The sequence below is a fragment of the Rhineura floridana genome, chromosome 9 (genome assembly GCF_030035675.1).
Source record: "Rhineura floridana isolate rRhiFlo1 chromosome 9, rRhiFlo1.hap2, whole genome shotgun sequence".
Classification (NCBI taxonomy): domain Eukaryota; kingdom Metazoa; phylum Chordata; class Lepidosauria; order Squamata; family Rhineuridae; genus Rhineura; species Rhineura floridana.
In genome coordinates, this window is record NC_084488.1 from 66,985,582 (window position 1) to 67,002,944 (window position 17,363).

General features: G+C 40.8%; 1 protein-coding gene across 2 annotated transcripts in view; it reads left to right on the plus strand.

Moving 5' to 3' along the window:
• Nucleotides 1–13,060, plus strand: part of OTUD4 (OTU deubiquitinase 4) — a 29,289-nt gene extending 16,229 nt beyond the window's left edge. For both annotated transcript variants that reach the window (XM_061584789.1, XM_061584790.1), the window contains exons 12-21: nucleotides 104–228; nucleotides 317–488; nucleotides 1,028–1,184; nucleotides 3,009–3,150; nucleotides 3,490–3,539; nucleotides 3,643–3,714; nucleotides 4,582–4,723; nucleotides 8,017–8,286; nucleotides 9,031–9,071; nucleotides 10,603–13,060. In XM_061584789.1, the coding sequence (XP_061440773.1) occupies nucleotides 104–228; nucleotides 317–488; nucleotides 1,028–1,184; nucleotides 3,009–3,150; nucleotides 3,490–3,539; nucleotides 3,643–3,714; nucleotides 4,582–4,723; nucleotides 8,017–8,286; nucleotides 9,031–9,071; nucleotides 10,603–11,802 (2,371 nt within the window). In that variant the 3' untranslated portion in view covers nucleotides 11,803–13,060. The remainder of the gene's footprint in view (nucleotides 1–103; nucleotides 229–316; nucleotides 489–1,027; nucleotides 1,185–3,008; nucleotides 3,151–3,489; nucleotides 3,540–3,642; nucleotides 3,715–4,581; nucleotides 4,724–8,016; nucleotides 8,287–9,030; nucleotides 9,072–10,602) is intronic.
• Nucleotides 13,061–17,363: the final 4,303 nt, after the last annotated feature.

Genomic DNA, 17,363 nt, shown 5'->3' on the forward strand with positions numbered 1-17,363 from the left:
TGTAAACCACTCTATGCTGTACAAATCTAGTGTGTGTGTTTGAGAATTGTAACACAGTGCCTCATGGTATCTGTGACAGCTCTTTCTTCCTCCTTCCCTCCAGGCAGTCAGTACTGCTGAAGAACCTTAAGCCACTTCCACAGGCAGCTCCTTTGGGAAACTGGAGCACCGTGCCAGGGAAGAAGATGAAAAAGCCAATTCCAGTGCATGGGCAAAATAGTCAGACTGGTAGGATTCCTTCCCCTTTGTTAACTGTGCGGACTTAATTTGCCAGGCAATCTGCCTGTGACACACTGAGCAAAATGTGTTGTTCCAGATTCCGACTACAGAGGGCCAAAGAATCCAAGCAAGCTAATAAAAGCCCCTTTGGTGATGCCTCCCCGACTGCATAGCACAAGGCAGCATCACTTATCCAGTCCCGGGATGCATTCCCAGCAAACTCCTCCTGAGGCCAAAACTCCAGGCCAGAATCCCTCGCAGGCGGCAAGGTGAATCCAACATGTCACTACTTCATTTGGGGGCTTGGTATTTTATTCTTGGCGCTACTAATAGTTTATGGATTCCAACTCTTGAAGGTTCATGAATATTTGCAGATACTTTTCACTCAGAAGGTTCCAATCTTTGTCAGATTTCTAATCTTTAGAGGAATACCTTTTACCAAGTGATAAATGTAGCAACAACCTGTGAGTTTCCTCCGAGTCATAGATGTGCTTCTTAGTTATAACAGAAGACTGAGCACCATTGCTAAGCCAGGAGTTTGTTCCAGTGGGGTATGTTGTAGACTGGTGTGTTGGAGGAAAGCCTAGAGTAGATGAGCCTATAACCAGGCAAGGCTGCCAGTTTCCACCCCCCAAAAAGCCATTTGGCTATTGCACCCCAATAGTGTGTACAGTACATTAATTGTATTTTCTAAAAACCAAACAAGCATTTGTATTCTCATGAGAGGGGGTATCCTATCTGAAGTTAGTTAGAAGGTAGCTATCTATAAACAGTTTCAGTGGCTGAAGATTATTTTTTCTCTTTTCAGAAAGGCAGATCGTGAGAGACCAGAAGACTTGGACAGCAGAGACTGTAACTATTTTGGCCTTTCTCCAGAGGAGCGCCGAGAGAGAGAGGCTATAGAAGAAACACGTTCACTTTATGAGATTCAGTTCCGGGATGAAGAAGCCTTTCCTGCACTTTCGGTATGTATACCAGACACAAAGTGCTTCTTCTAATGCATCATTTTCCTGTTTAGTGAATAATGAAATGGGGAGTAAAATTGGTGCTACTGCTTTTCTCACTGAGCATTTTTGTGAGTTTTCAGCATGGTATAAATGTAATGGTACTGAAACCAAAGAGACATTCTTCACTAAATATTCCAAATTATCCAACAGGAGAGTCAAAACTGTGAAAGGTTTTGCTTCCAAATAAAGACCAAAGTATTCCCAATCTTTGTGTATGGATGTGAAAGTTGGACAGTGAAACATTAACTCATTTGAAATGTAGTGTTGAAGGAGCGCTTTGCGCATACCATGGACTACAAAAAAGACAAATAATTGGGTGCGAGAACAAATTATACCAGAACTATCTCTAGAAGCTAAAATGATGAAACTGAGGTTATCATACTTTGGACACATAATGAGAAGACATGATTCACTAGAAAAGACAATAATGCTGGGAAAAAACAGAAGGGAGTAGAAAAAGAGGAAGGCCAAACAAGAGATGGATTGATTCCATACAGGAAGCCACAGGCCTGAACTTACAAGATCTGAACAGGGTGGTTCATGACACATGCTCTTGGAGGTCGCTGATTCATATGGTCGCCACAAGTCTTAATTGACTTGAAGGCACATAACATACAAAACTGGGGTTTGGGGAGCAAGGTTGGAGTTCATGGAGTAGTGTGGGATAGTAGGTACTGTTGTACAGTAGGGACAGCATTTGACTTATAACTTTTACAAACATCATTACTCTGGTATTCCATACAGCAGAAATCATTCTCTCTTTCAAAATTTCATTGAGATAAGGACATCATCAATAAAACAATTGAAAATTGGATAGTTCTGTATTCTGTGGAAGCTACCAGAGTTTGAGCACATACTGAACACTATCCAGTAAATCATGGGATATGGTTTGAATGCTTATGTTTCATAAGCTGTGCTTTACCAAAACTACTTTTAAAATGAGGGTGGGGCTGTCAAAAGCGATTTGTGATGCATTGTAAGCACCTGTTGTACAAAGGTGGGAAAAAATTAGGGAAAGAATCAGCTGGGTGCCCCTAAAATGACTTTTTGGATCCTGGCCACTGTGATTTGTATCATAGTTGTGCATACCCAGAACCTGTGGCTATACATTCATAATGGAACACATTACTTGGAATGCAGGACCAGGATGTGGTGAGGGTTTGGAAACTTTCTGATGGTCAAAAGGCAACCTTGACTGAAGGAAGTCATTAATGTGTTTTATTTTTTGAGATGGTTACAGTTTTGGTTTCGCATTCTTTGTTTTGTTGAGACTTTTCAGCAGGAAAAGGCACTTCAAGTAGGACAGTGCCCCAAGGCTTGGATTTTAACCTACATTTTAAAGTGTCTAATTTGTAAGGCTATAGTCATCAGCACAATTACTGGACATTCTATGGCACTGGTGGGAAACTAGTGGCCCTCCCATAAGTTGTTGGGACTGCAGCCCCTGTTATCCTTGACTCTTGGCCATGCTGGATAGGGCTGGTGGAGTCCACCAGCATCTGAAGGGTCATTGGTTAGCTATCAATTTTCTATGAGGACTTGCTCTTTTTCTTTTTTACATGTTGAGGCGTCACAGAAAAACATATTTGGGCTAGAACAATTGACATTCTCATCTTACACCAGTGGGAGACTCGATTAAGTAAATGGGACTTATACTAACAGGGGGATAGTGATCCAAGTTATTTCAATTGGTTGGACACTGCTATGACTATTATGACCAGGGCATGGTAATATAAAATGTGGGGCACATCAGTTCTTCGTTAAAAACCTCTATTCTTTCAGAGCCCATCAGTGTCTCAGATAGCTACTCAAACTGCTGATAACTCTGGATGGAGAAAACATCGAGTACCTAATGGCAGAAGAACCAACAGTCTGAAAGAAGAGAAGGAAGAAAGAAAAGATGTGGAAGCAAAAGAGGAGAAAGGTATCAAAAACTGGAAATAGTGGTTTTCTTTGGGCTTGCAGCTGACGTGTTCTTAGTCTGAAGTCTTATGTTACAGCTTTTGTGAAACATTGCAAGGTGGGAGTACTTGGAACACCAGGGGCTTTTGAGAAAAGCAGCTGAATGGTATTTTAAATGAAACAGCCTTCCCCCACCTTGTGTCCATAGGTGGTGTTGGCCTACAACTCCCATCATCCCCTGGCATGCTTGGCCACTGGTCAGTGGTGATTGAAGTTGTAGTCCAGCAACATCTGGGGACCAAAAGTCTGTGCCATGGCATCTTGAGATTTCATTAACGGTACTTTTTTTTCCCTACTGCAGAGTCTGGGCAGACCCCCTTAAATCAGAAGCTTGAGCCAAAAATGTCTGAGGTAACTTAAAATATGATGAACTGTGATATGTCTCCAAACACAACGGTCTTTCACAAAATGAATGCTTCTAAAGCAACCATGATTTGTCTATTTTGACTTGCAGAACCAAGAGGAAGATGCAGGAGTATCTCCTTCCTCAAGTCATGGAGATCCACAATCCCCATTTGTGAAACAAGTAAGAGATTCATGCTTAAATTTCAGTTGCCCTTTTCAGTGATGAGACCACAGAGTTGCAGCTTTCCTTCTTATCACGAGCTTGGGTTACAGCAGAATGCTTTATATTCTCAGATACTTTTTGGTTGGCTTGGAAGAATGTTGTGCAAGAGCCCAATTTTAAATGATTAGGATGCCATTAGGATTGCTGCATGCCATTAATTGGAGAGGAATGTCTTACTTAAAGGAGACACGAATGCATGCTTAGAGCTCCTCCACATATTAGACATCTTAAAACAATCTAGATCCACTTGATTCCTGCCATTTGGTGACTTCAAAACAGCTCGCTGATTTTCTGAATCCACCTGAAGTTGCTGAGCAGCTGACCTGGTCAGGTCACTGTGCCTTGATGGCTAATTGGAACCTCTGAGTCCAGAGGCAGTATACTCATGAATACCAGATACTGGGAATGACCAGGGAAGGACCGTTCCTTTCATGGCCTGCTACTGCCTGTTCTTGGAAGCATCTGGCTGGAAGCTGGACTTTGGATGGGGTTTGGGTAGGGTCTTGTAATACATGTGTGCCTTAGAAATAACTTTACTGCTATTGGTTGAGAGGGTTCATCCCTCATAAACTACTGGTGACTTGAGTAAGATGGAGTTTGTAGTTTTGGGCTGTACCCCCGTGCACACTTGAGAGGGGACTAAGGCTGGTTGAACTTGGTGGAATAAATGCAACTAGAGTTGGGCTATAAAGTTATTACAATGCTTTCTCTTCCCCAGGAAGGAGGATATGTTGGTTGAATATTGCCGTAGAGTTAACTGTTGCTCTTGGTTGAGCATTTAATTTTTAAACTTTACTAAATTTCTGTGTGGTTTTCATATTGTAGAGTTTCCAAGATCATTTGCCAGGTGTGAGTCCTACCCCACCCGTGGCCTTTCCTGAGATGCATTTGCCTCCTCCTTCAGTGCCTTCTGTACCAGCCATTGTGCCAGCTTGGCCAAATGAGCCAACAACCTATGGACCAACAGGTTTGGAGAAATAAATAGCTGCCTCATCCATGAGGTCTTCTAATATCACACCTTGCTTTAAAACAGTTTTTAATCAGTCTGGCATGAAAGTAACACGAGACTGTTAGTACAGGCCAGCTGTATCGACATGGTAAAAGGAGGCCAGATTGAGGCCTTGGGGCCACCTGGTGAATTTACCTGCTGTAGTGGTTTCCTAAAACCTTTGGACAGAATTTCAGGGCTGCAACATACAGTACCTTGCAAAAGTAGTCAGACCCCTGACCAATGCTCTCATATTACTGAATTGCATATTGGTACATTATAATGTTGTTCTGTATGGTATTTTATTTTGAAACACTGAAACTCAAAATCAACTACTGTAAGGTGACATTGGTTTTATGTTGGGAAATGTTTGTAAGAAACATAAAAAGCTGAAACATGTTGCTTGCGTAAGTATTCAACCCTCACACATTAATACTTGGTAGAGCCAGCTTTTGCTGCAATAACAGCTTTAAGTCTTTTGGGGTAGGTATGTACCAGCTTTGCACACAGTGTCAAAGGGATTTTGGCCCATTCCCCTTGGCAGATTCGATCCAGGTTGTTCAGGTTGGTTGGATGTTGCTTGTGGACTTCAATTTTCAAAGAGTGCCACAGATTCTCAATGGGATTGAGATCAGGACTTTGACTGGGCCACTGTAGGACATTCACTTTTTTGTTCTTGAGCCACTCCAATGTTGCTTTGGCCTTGTGCTTGGGATCATTGTCCTGCTGACAAGTGAACTTCCTCCCAAGCTTCAGTTTTTGAGTGGACTGAAGCAGGTTCTCTTGCAGTATTGCCCTGTATTTTGCTCCATCTGTTCTTCCATTTTAACAAGATGCCCTGTCCCTGCTGATGAGAAGCATCCGCGAAGTATGATGTTGCACCACCATACTTCATTGCAGGGATGGTGTGTCCTGAGGCATGGGCAGTGTTAGGTTTGTGCCACACCTAGCGCTTTGAGTTTTGGCCAAAAAGCTCTATCTTGGTCTCATCTGACTACAAAACCTTTTCCCACATTGTAGCTGGGGCACTCTCATGCTTTCTGGCAAACTCCAGATGTGCTTTCAGATGGGACTTTTTGAGTAAAGGCTTCTTTCTTGCCATCCTCTCATATAGGCCAGTGTTATGCAGAGCTCTTGATATGGTTGACTGGTGCACCATTACTCCACTCCGAGCCACTGAACTCTGTAGCTCCTTCAAAGTGATTGTTGGCCTCTCTGTGGCTTCTCTCACAAGTCTCCTTCTTGTTCAAGCACCAAGTTTTGAGGGACGGCCTTTTCTTGGCAGTGACTGGGTGGTGCGATGCAGCTTCCACTTCCTGATTATTGATCCAACTGTGCTCACTGGGATATCCAAACACTTGGATATTATTTTGTACCCTTTCCCCAATCTATGCATTTGTATGACATTATCTCTCACTTCTGTAGAATGCTCTTTGGTATTCATTTTCCTTCAGATCCATAGCCTGACCAATGATCCTTCAACAGTGGGGTTTTTATCTCACAATGTGACAGCAACTTTAATTTACAGGTGGAGGCCAATGGTATGGTAATTGTGTCCTCAATAGGGCAATTTTTTTCATCTGTGTAAATTGGGAGCTTCCACAGCATGGGGTTGAATACTTATGCAAGCAATATGTTTCAGTTTTTTATGTATCTTACAAACATTTCCCAACATAAAACTAATGTCGCCTTACAATAATTGATTTTGAGTTTCAGCGTTTCAAAATAAAATATACAGAATGAAATTTCAATCTACCATTTGTAATTCAGTAATATGAGAACATTGGTCAACGGCCTGATTACTTTTGCAAGGCACTATAAATGAAGTGCATGCAGATAAATGAGGTGGCAAAATGGACACAGAGCAGTTAGGGGCAACACTTTCTATTGGTTGAAAACAACCAACCGGCACAACAGACAATGGTCTAGGCTAGACACTTTGTTCTTCATTGTGCTGGCTTTCTAATTTGTAGTTTTTAAACATAGGGGAGGATTCAAAAGTTGGGTCCAACACCTGGATTCTGAAGTGGTATAGTCCATTCTGCTGCACATGTAGATCCAGCCTTAGAATTGTCTGTTGGGAGTTCTATCTCAGCCTTCCAGAATTCCAATTCATCAGGTACTTTGGGAGGAAACCATGTTGAGTAAAGCAGTTTAAAACTGATGTAATCTGTCTAGAAATGCTTGTGCCTCAAGCAGCTGGGCTTCAAGTACCTAGGCTACAGGCAACACAGAATGATGGTATTAGCAGCTGTAGTGACCCTTGTTGAATATGTGTATAGCTATTGAGTCTGTAATACTTAATGCATTATGACTGATCCAAGGTTGGTCATATATTTTGCCTCAACATGAGACATGCTGTGGTTGGGATTGAATGTGTAAAACTGTTGGGTGTAGAGGTTTCTGTAGGATCTTCTATGAAATCTAGTGAGTCGTGTTCTCCACACCCACGCTCCCAGTAGAGTTCCCCGTGCATTCATTTCTGTGATCATCCATCCATCCTCTTTGCTAGTCTCCCAAGCAGTGGAAGAGCAGTGTGTAGGATGATTAGGAGTTGTCCTTGGTGTGGGTTGACAAACCATATTGCCTGCTGTTGCCAACAAGAGCAACTTTTAATGTTTGCCGCCTTGTCATTCTGAAAGTTTCAAGATGATGTTCCGGCTCCAGGCCTCTCATCTAAGTATCTTACATGTACAAATTTTGCTCTGAGGTAACACAGTCATTATAAGTGCAAACAATAATTAAATGATTTTAAAACCAGACACTCCAGTATGCCCTAAGATCCGATAGGCAAAGTTTTTCATTTGGATAACAGCTTCTAAAAAATAAATGAAGAAGTCTGGATGGCTACTGGCTTAAAGTTATTATCATTGTGTGAACACACGTTTGTTCTCTGATGTCATGTGTCTTGTAAAAATCAGCAATTCCTGTATGTAGAGGACTGTGGAATGTGGCTTGCAGAATCCTTGAGGGTGGGCTTTCCAGGCTGCAGGAAATGTTTTTGGGGATATTGCTATGTATGAAGCTATAGGAGTTCCTTCTTTAGGTCCAGGTAACTTCTGGCTGTTTAAAACTAAATGTTTAGGTCCTCTCTGAAGGCTTGGCAACCAGCGTTTCAAAAATAAGAGCATGTGTTCTTTATGGTAATCCCACAATTCCTGTAGTTTAAATTTGATAAATCCATTTCTTCTCATTCCAAAATGTCACCTTTTTTGTTCCTGGAGTTAATCTTTGGCATTACCTAGATATAGAGAATTTGTTTTGTGTCTTAGGAGTTCCACCTCAAATACCTGTGTCATCGGTGATGCAAACACCAGCATCTGGACTCGATTCCACTCTATCTCCGGCCCAGGTGACCTCTAGTCCAGTTTCTGGCATTCCAGTATCACTCCAAGCAGTTAACCAGCCTTTAATGCCTATGCCTCAAGCACTGAATCTTTACCAGGACCCACTATACCCTGGATTCCCTCTTAATGAAAAGGGAGAGCGAGTCATTACACCACCTTACTCCTTGTGCAGTACAGGGGAGGATCTTCCAAATGGTAAGAAAAGGAGCTTTATCACCATAGCTCAAGTAGAATGCTTTCTTTGTCAAAATCTAGGGTGTGTGTAAAGATTTATAAAAATGGGGGTAGAAAGCACAGACTGTCTTAAAGCAGCAACAAATATATAGTAAATTTTGTAGCCTCATTCTATTATCCAGGTTCATTTTTATATCAAAATGAATCCTTGTTAAAATCAAATTTTAAAAATCCTTGTTTTCCTGTGGGGAATTAATTGAAAAACTATGGGTTGTATCAACTAAGTTCTACTCATTGAAATTAATGGACCTAAGCTGGTTATGTCCATTAATTTCATGTAGCTCTACTCAGTTATATCCAACATTAGTCATGCTCAGTGTCCTTACTTTGGTGTATACAGTGCAATTCTAGGCATGTTTACTCAGAAGTAAACACCATGTCCAATGGAGCTTAGTCTCCTTATCACTTATTAGTAAATGTGTTTAGTGAGATAAACCGTGAGCCCAGGTTTGGATGCAATGCTAAGCCAAACCATGGCTTAGCAGTACAGCAGCAGCAGGATCGGAGGCGGAGCAAAAGCAATCACTATCTTCTCTTTAGGAACTGGCTTCTTTATGCTGTACTATAGTTTAGCTTAGTGTTTGTGTACAAACCAGGCCTGTGTGAACCAGCATAAATGAAAAGCTTTAAATGGAGTGACACAGTTCTAATAGTGAGATATATGTTGGGATTGAAAAAATATTTTAAATTTGTTTCTTTTCTTAGATAAAAATATCCTCAGATTTTTCTTCAACCTTGGTGTGAAGGTAATTATCTGTGTTTTCTATAGCAGAAATGAAATTTGCATGAGCCCAATTTTTAGAAATAGCAGTTTCAGAGAAATTGACTGCCTCAGGGTTCTTGTGATTTTGAAGATGGAACAGCTCACCTCCCAAACAACTACAAAGCATCAAGTAAAGTCCTGGCATCTCCTATCTTCCTGGGGGATATTTCCTGCCATTTGGCCATAAGGACTCCCAAGGCAGTTCACAAAAAACAACAAAGCACTTCACTGTTTAAAAATGAGTGGCATGAGGGATGCAGCCAGAGAGACTTATGGGAAGGAGTCAGGTTACACATACAGCTGCACATATACTGCGGGCTTGTTGTGGTTCCTCTGCCTGGACAGCTGGTGGCCAGTTCTTCTCACTAGTTTAGATTTGGCTTATGCTCCAGTGAATTTGGAAGATTAAAACAATTATATTACTATGGTAAATTAGTCTTGTAAAAAATAAAACAATGGAAAGACTATCTGTTTGGAACTAATGGGACGTGTCAGTCATATCTTGACTATGTTGGGGGTACATTTTACACAGCAGGTCTTGTCCTGTTGAGAATGTGGCCTTGTTGGGATGATTGTATCTCGGCTTAATAAGTCAAGGTATGAACAAATCTTTCGGCTGTTGGTTAAAGCAAACAAACCACAAACATTTCCATTAACTCAAATTTCTTATATTAATGAACTAGGGAATTCTAATTAACAGCTTTGGAACAAAGTAGGATATGAAGTTATTGTTTGAAGTTGGTTTTTATATCCTGGTTTCTCCCAAAGCTGTTGACCATTGTTTCCCAGTCCAGATGAAACTGGAAATTCAAGTCAGTAGAAAACTTCCTGGCTTGTTAGCTTGCACAGAGGGGCTGCATGTGCAACACAAAGGCTCACAGGGTAAGACCTGCTGTATAAAATGTACCTCCAGCAGTCATTTCTAGCACCATCTGTTGGCTGCAAATAGTAAAGCAATCCCAGCCGTCCTTTCAGTGTAGTGGGGCCCAAGTTTGTAGAACTTCCTCCCAGCTGAGATTAGACTGGCACTCTCCTTGTTGAACTTCAGTTGTATGACTAAAACTTTCTTGCTCCAGCAGGCATTTTACGGTAATGTTTGGTTTTATTGTATGTTTTAAATAAATAAATAAGCAGTTCTTATCCCCCTCAGCCTTGCCACTGTAATCTCCCTGAGTGGAGATTATCTTATCCAATAGTTAAATTCTTGATGCTCCTGTTAAGAGTGTTTTTAGTAGACCCAGAAGAAAACCCTTTCTTATTTAGGAAAGGTTGCAAATATCTGGAGGTTACTTTATAAGAGTACACCTTTAAGCCCATTAGTATAAGTTAATCATGTAGTAGTGTCCTACTGAGTTGTCATGCAGTAGTGAAAAACACTTGTGATATGCATAGGGCATCAAGGTGATGAAAATCAATATACTGCATTAAAAATGAGAACTTTTAAAACTGGAGCTGGAAGATTTTTCAAGTGTGATAAAGGTTAGTCTAAATTGATCTTATTTGTGTTTCTGCAGGCATATAGTTGTCCCATGTGGGCCCCACACTCGTATTTGTACCCTCTACATCAAGCTTGCCTAACTGCCTGTAGAATGTACCCAAAGATGCCAGTTGCAGTGTATTCACACAACCCTTGGATGCAAGAGGTCCCTTTAACTCAGAATGGAAATGACGCTGCTCAGATAGATGGACACTTTCCTATGCAGAATGAAGTCAGAATGAATGGCCAGAGTCCACAGACTGACACCATGTCCCCATCCATGCACCTATTCATACCTACTGCCCAAGTGCCTGAAAGCCAAGGACTTGTCTGCATAGAGTCTGAGAATCCAGGGCAAGTACTTCATGCTGAATACGATGAGTCATTAGGGGGCAAAAGCATGTTCCCACAACCTTCATTTGGGCAGAATCCATTTCTAGGACCTGTTCCTGTTGCACCACTTTTTCCCCATCTTTGGTATGGGTATCCTGTTCAGGGCTATGTTGACAATTCTGGGGTGAGACAAGTAGTTGTGCCATCTGAAGACAAGAGAGCTGATGCTGGCTTGCCTAAGGAAAGCACTTCTCCAGTTCCAGTGGCAGGATGTGCTGAGTTACTTCAGAAGGCCAAGGTTGAAAGCAGTGTCCAAGGCCTAACTCCCCCTGCAACAACTGCAAAGAGTGAATGTAATGTCCTAAATAAAACCCCAACCAGAGTGCCTCGGGAGAAGCAGACTTGCTCTGCTGCCCCATCTGCTACAGAAGCAGAGTCTGTACTCCAAACTCCTTCCCCAAAGATGCAGGACAGCAGGAGGCAGATGGTATCAGCATCAAAAACTGAATTGGAAAATGCTGCTCTTGGTCACAAAGAAATGAGTGACAGAGCCAGGACTGCTGGCAACCTATTGACAGGCCTGGAGGAACGTCAGGTACAAAGGCCAAGGGAAGAGAGTTCTGAAGATGAATGTGAAGTATCTGATATGCTGAAAAGTGGTCGGTCGAAACAATTTTATAATCAAACTTATGGAGGTGGTCGAAGGCTTAGAAGTGAATGGAACTACCCTCCTGGGCGGGGGGGATACCAGTACCCGAGAAATGAAGAATCCTGGAAGGGGCCACGCACCAGAAACAGAGATGAAGGCTACCAGTATCACCGCAATTTTAGAGGAAGACCTTATCGGAATGACAGAAGAAGAGGAAACATGGGAGATGGTCATCATGGGCAACAGTTGTCTTAAGAGTACTACTTCTAGAAGACTTCAACATGCATACTAAAGTTGACAGTTAAAATATGTCCAAAGGCTTGCACTCTTACTGCTTTCTTTAAAGACCAGAATGCCCTTTTGTATTTTTGAAGAGTGACATGAGGCCCAAGGGGAATAACCTTCTAAGTGTTATATAACTTTTTGGCAATTAAAAAAATGTTAAATTTGATTTATTTAATTTTTGAAGACTATATAACTATTGTGTTTAAAATATTTAATTGCAGTTTTTTGTGTGTTTGGCTTTATTTTTGAAGTTTGTAATAGAAGAAAGTGGCTACAATGGAAACCTACTGCAGTTGAGTATTTGACACATGACAAAGAAGAATGTTGTACCAAATAGAATGTATATCCTTGCAAACTGTATCTTGGGTCTAAACACTCAGCTTCCTTGACGGTTGACTTTCATGCGCTTCCAATCCAAAGGCCTTTCATCTCAAAAATCTGTGAAACTTGAATATGTTTTGCTTCAGTGAGATGCCACATATGGTAGTCAACTAGCCTAGATGGTCTATGGTGTTTTATTCATAGGGGTATATATTTTTTAACTTTATAAAGCATTTCTTGAACTAGTCAAAGCAATCAAGAATACTCGTGTGTAAACTGGTAGGAAGTTCAATTCAGTGGTGAATTCTTCCAGTCGGTCTTAACACTGGTATGACTAATGGTGCCTATGCCAAGTATGTACTCTAGACAAAACGTAGATGCTGTGCATTTCCAAAATATTTTGCATCTGTTACAAGAGAACTTTTAAGATACTGTTGCACTGACAAATCCTTATCAACACTTGCTATGCGAGAGATGCATGAAATAGATCTAAGTTGCTTTTTTGTTTGTTTAAGCAAGGCTTATGAGTGCTGTTAAGCCTTTCCTTTAATACTGTAAAAGTGTTTGTATTGTTTGTAGATACTTTCCTGATTTTTTAAAAAACCTGGTTACCTATTTTAGAATGGGAGATTTCTAACTTGCTTTACACTGTCATGTGGTAGCTTTCTTCTGCCTTACAAAGCACTGGAAAGTGCACTCCATTTTTTTGCTCTGTAAAAGTGAATTGTGTATATTTGTCTGTGTGTACATATATATATATATATATATATGTCAGTGTAAAAGGTGATGGTTACTTTTATTTTGTGTCTAAGAGATTGTATAACTTGTTTTGATCAGGAGACTTGAGTGTTCATGAATTCCCTTCAGATGCATGCTATAATTAAAAATGTTTGCCTTTGCTGATTTATATTTCTACATAGTGTGAGTGGTTTTATGAATCTGCTTGATACCCAGATGTAATAAACTCAAGTGTGGACTAGGAAGCTGAGTTAGTGTACAGCCAAAACTACTAGTAGCTGGTGAGATTAAAACTGAATACCCACAGCTTTTTTAAAATACAGAACTCAAGAATGTAGTTGAGAGTAGCTTTCATTTTGTGTACACTCTGCTTTCTGAAGGCCCTTTCATCTGTTTTGGGGCAATTCTTACCTCCCCCAAATGCAACAGCTTATGCCAAACAGGCTTGTTGGGGTTATGGAATTATTGGGGGAGGGGGAGAATCAGTTGTGGTTATGGCTTTTAGATCAAATTCTTTACTGTTACTAAATCACATAAGGTAAACCACGGAACCAACATGCCAAAAATACCTTATCTCTAAAGTTCAGTGAGTTATGGCCAGGGCTGCTGAGGTACTGGGCCCTATGTCTAACTGTCCTTGTCAGCTTTCATTTTTTTTAGAAAGTAAGGCTCTAGCCTCTAGAAAGGAAGTTATGAAACACAATGAGGTTCCCCCACCCCCATGTTGAGCCAGCTTGCTCCTGCCTTTCAGTGTTTTTAGGCAATGAGTGAAGTCACAGCTGTGAATTGATAAGTCGAGTTGTTCAGGCACCAGGAATCCATAGAGCAGCTGTTTCCCCCTCCCTTGAACGTTTCTTTCTGGCTTGTAGCTTGTCTCCTTGTCATCTTTATTTGAGATTAGGTACTCCTATGTAGAAGATTCTCCTTCACTGTTAAGTGTGTGTGGACTTTAAGGAATTCAATGGAATACACATCTACACTTTCTGGTTAATGGGGCTTAAGCGGGTATGGGATTGTAGCCTAGGCTTTCTTGTGAGAAAGGGGCAGGGAAGGATTCATGGTGAGAAGGTCCATTCAGCACACCAACCTGGGCATAAGCTCACTTGAATCTAAACACACAATCATGCCAGATTGGTTGAAGCCTGAAGGGGTTCTAATGGGGGTGGGTGGGAGAACAAAACATGCCCCTTTTTATGGGTGTGATACAAGTACTAATCCCTCCTTTGCAGTGATTTTGTATCACCTATATCTTCATAACAGCCATGTGAGGTAGGTTCAGATGAGAGCTGGTAACCAGTCTAAGGAAGTGAGTTAATGAGTTAAAAATGAGAAATGTGTTCAGAGTATCATTTTTGTTTTCTGTAAAAATTAGGAGTGGAATGTAGTAATCAAATTATGGAGGGTGGGGGAATGGCTGTTTTCCTGACTTCATGTGTGTTTATTTCTAGTGATCACTTTTTTTTTTGCCTGTGCAGTTAGATGCTAATTTCCCCAAATATTTTGTTGCTGTTTTTATAGCATGGGCAGTGCAATGGTGGGGCAGAGACAGGTTCACTGTGTGCATCATAACTGGAGTGTTATCCAATCTCTTGGTGTGTATTTTTTCTTAGGGAAATGCAACAGGGGGACAGGGGTCACTATAGCAGCAACATGGGGGAAGGGGTGATCAGCTGCTTTGCCACCCATGGGGAGAATATGGGGGTTCTTGAAGGTAAGTTGGTGCTGCTGGCATAAACACTGAAATGGTTTTTTGTTGTTCAAGGAGATCAAAGTGGTGTACATAGCTCCTCCCTCTTTCTATTTTATCCTCAACAAGCTTGAGATAGGTTAGGCTAAGAGATAGTGACTGGCCCAAGGGCACCATGTGAGCTTCATGGCTGAATGGGGGTTTCAAATCTTTCATTCAAAAATGAAAAAACTGCTATATCATGAAGCATTAACCACAAGAAATAAATACAGTGTTTGCTTTTAAAGTATTTAAATCTTGAATTTATCCCAGCATGAGCATCTGAATAGAACTGCTATAAATGTTAAATCACTTTTTGATTCCTTCCATCTGAAATACCACACCTGATCTTGTACTGAATGGAACATTGCCAACAAGATCAGCAAGTGAAAGACCTACAGCAGAGGTTCCCAAACAGGTCCGTGAACTTCGTTCAAATAGTCCGCGGTGTGGAACAGCAGGAGCAGCACAGCAGCTGTGAATGGTGGGCTCAGCACATTAAATATATTCCTATTGATTTTTCATTGTATGATTGCTTATATTGTATTTACTGTATTCTATGGAATTCAAATTATAATACAATAAAATACACTAAAGGAAAGAAACAAAACCCCCATTAAAATGCAGTATCTAGCACAGTACGTTAATCGCTAGAATAGGGAGAAAATTCAAAGAGTGATCTGTCAAGACTCCTGGCAATTTTCAGGTGTTCTGTAGGGAAAAAATGTTTGGGAACTACTGCCCTACAGGAACAGTTTACAACGCATGAAACTTGAATTCTTTGCATAGTTTAGGCTTGGCATTGGAGTGTGCTGGACTACGACCCGGGAGACCAGGGTTTGAATCCCCACACAGCCATGAAGCTCACTGGGTGACCTTGGGCCAGTCACTGCCTCTCAGCCTCAGAGGAAGGCAATGGTAAACCACCTCTGAATACTGCTTACTATGAAAACCCTATTCATAGGGTCACCATATGTTAGAATCAACTTGAAGGCAGTCCATTTCCATTTCATTAGAGGAGAGCAGGCTCTCATGTCTTTTAACAGCTATGCAAAAAAAAAATGGACGGCCTTCAAGTCAATCCCGACTTATGGTGATCCTATGCACAGGGTTTTCAAGGTAAGCGGTATTTGGAGGTGGTTTACCATTGCCTTCCTCTGAGAAAGCTATGTGGCAGGTATTAAAAGTTAATTTTTTATAATATGGAACTATGGGGAAAGCTTCACCTGTTGATATTCTGTCTGTAGGATGTCTTAGTACTTGGGTGTGACTCCTGCTTTTTTTTGGCGCTCCACTCTCACCTACAAAAGAGGCTACACGTTTGCCTGACATAAAAATATATGCACTTGTTATGCAAATTTGGTTTCTTTGGGAGTGCAGAAGAAGGCCCAATCTACATACAGTAAACTGGCCCCACAAAATCCTATTGGCACCCATGGTTATGACAGACATTTTTTATAAGGTACTAATATAAGCCTGAAAGTCTACAATTTTAGCTCTTGACTAGAGCCAGCCAATGCCCTTGTCAGAAGCATTGCATATGCCTTGTCCAAATACAAGCCCAACTTGTATGTTTAAACGAGTTTGTAAAACAAGATTTCTCAAATCCTCTTTGTGAGGAAAGTGACACATAGCAAGTACCATATAGTATATGACAGTAGCACTCAAATAAAAAACTAAAATATACTCTGCAAAAAAGACAAGACATCAAGCTGTTCTCTAAAACATCTCTTTGCATTCATTCATCCCTACTCTTCAGGAGGATATAAAGGTAGTTGAGAAGTTGTGTTTATGCCTTGAAGGGGGGTAACACGTGAAGATAAGGCTGTCAATTTGGATATCCAAGCATATTTTTCCAAAAGAATCTCAGAAATCTGCTGGGCCTTTTAGCACAAAGATGCACCTATACAATTCCATTAATTTTTAAGTCGTAGTAGCTATGTAACGAGTTGTTTCAGGATGATCTATACACCATCACCTCCACTTTGAAGGCAGCAGCCAGCAGTGAATTATTTTGGCCTTACCAGGTGCTGCAGTCTTACACAATTATTTTTGACAAGTCAAAAATAGCAAAGTAGAGGAGGTATGAGTAAGCATAATAACTTTCTCAGTGAAGGGAGGTAAAGCACTAGGAGTTGCCAAGAATCTCTATTGACACTGGTGCTTTTAAGAGTAAAGGATCTGGAATAAAACAAGTTTATAGAACACAACAAATTATGAAAAAGGATGAAGTGCTATACAACCAAAAAGGATTTCTAGCTCTGATAACTGGGCAACCACATTCAACAGTAAAGTAAGCTCAGTATTTTAATACATATTACTTGAGACAGCCACTTACAGAACCCTACAGGAATCTGTGCTGTAAGCTTCTACACTCATGATTCAAATTTGCATTTCCTTCTCTTTCCCAGGTTTTTGGTGTGGGTGTGTGCGTGAAGTTTTTTGAAAACTCCAGCCTCCAAAGGTACATGAATGAAATAAGACCAGACAGAGTTTCAACTATAAGCAGATTATCCAGTAGCATAGGGCACAGGTACTGACAAACTAATGTATCAAAGTGACCCTTCTCCATTGCTATGAATCAAAGAACTGGAATTTGTTTAATGTATTCAATAGTCATGAAAACTTCTGTAATTCATAGTAAGCATCAGGCTCAAGGTTAGTGAGAAAATACACAATGAACTCACCAATGATCTTGCATATTTAAACCTTAATAATCTGATCACTGCCATTCAAACAGCAACTA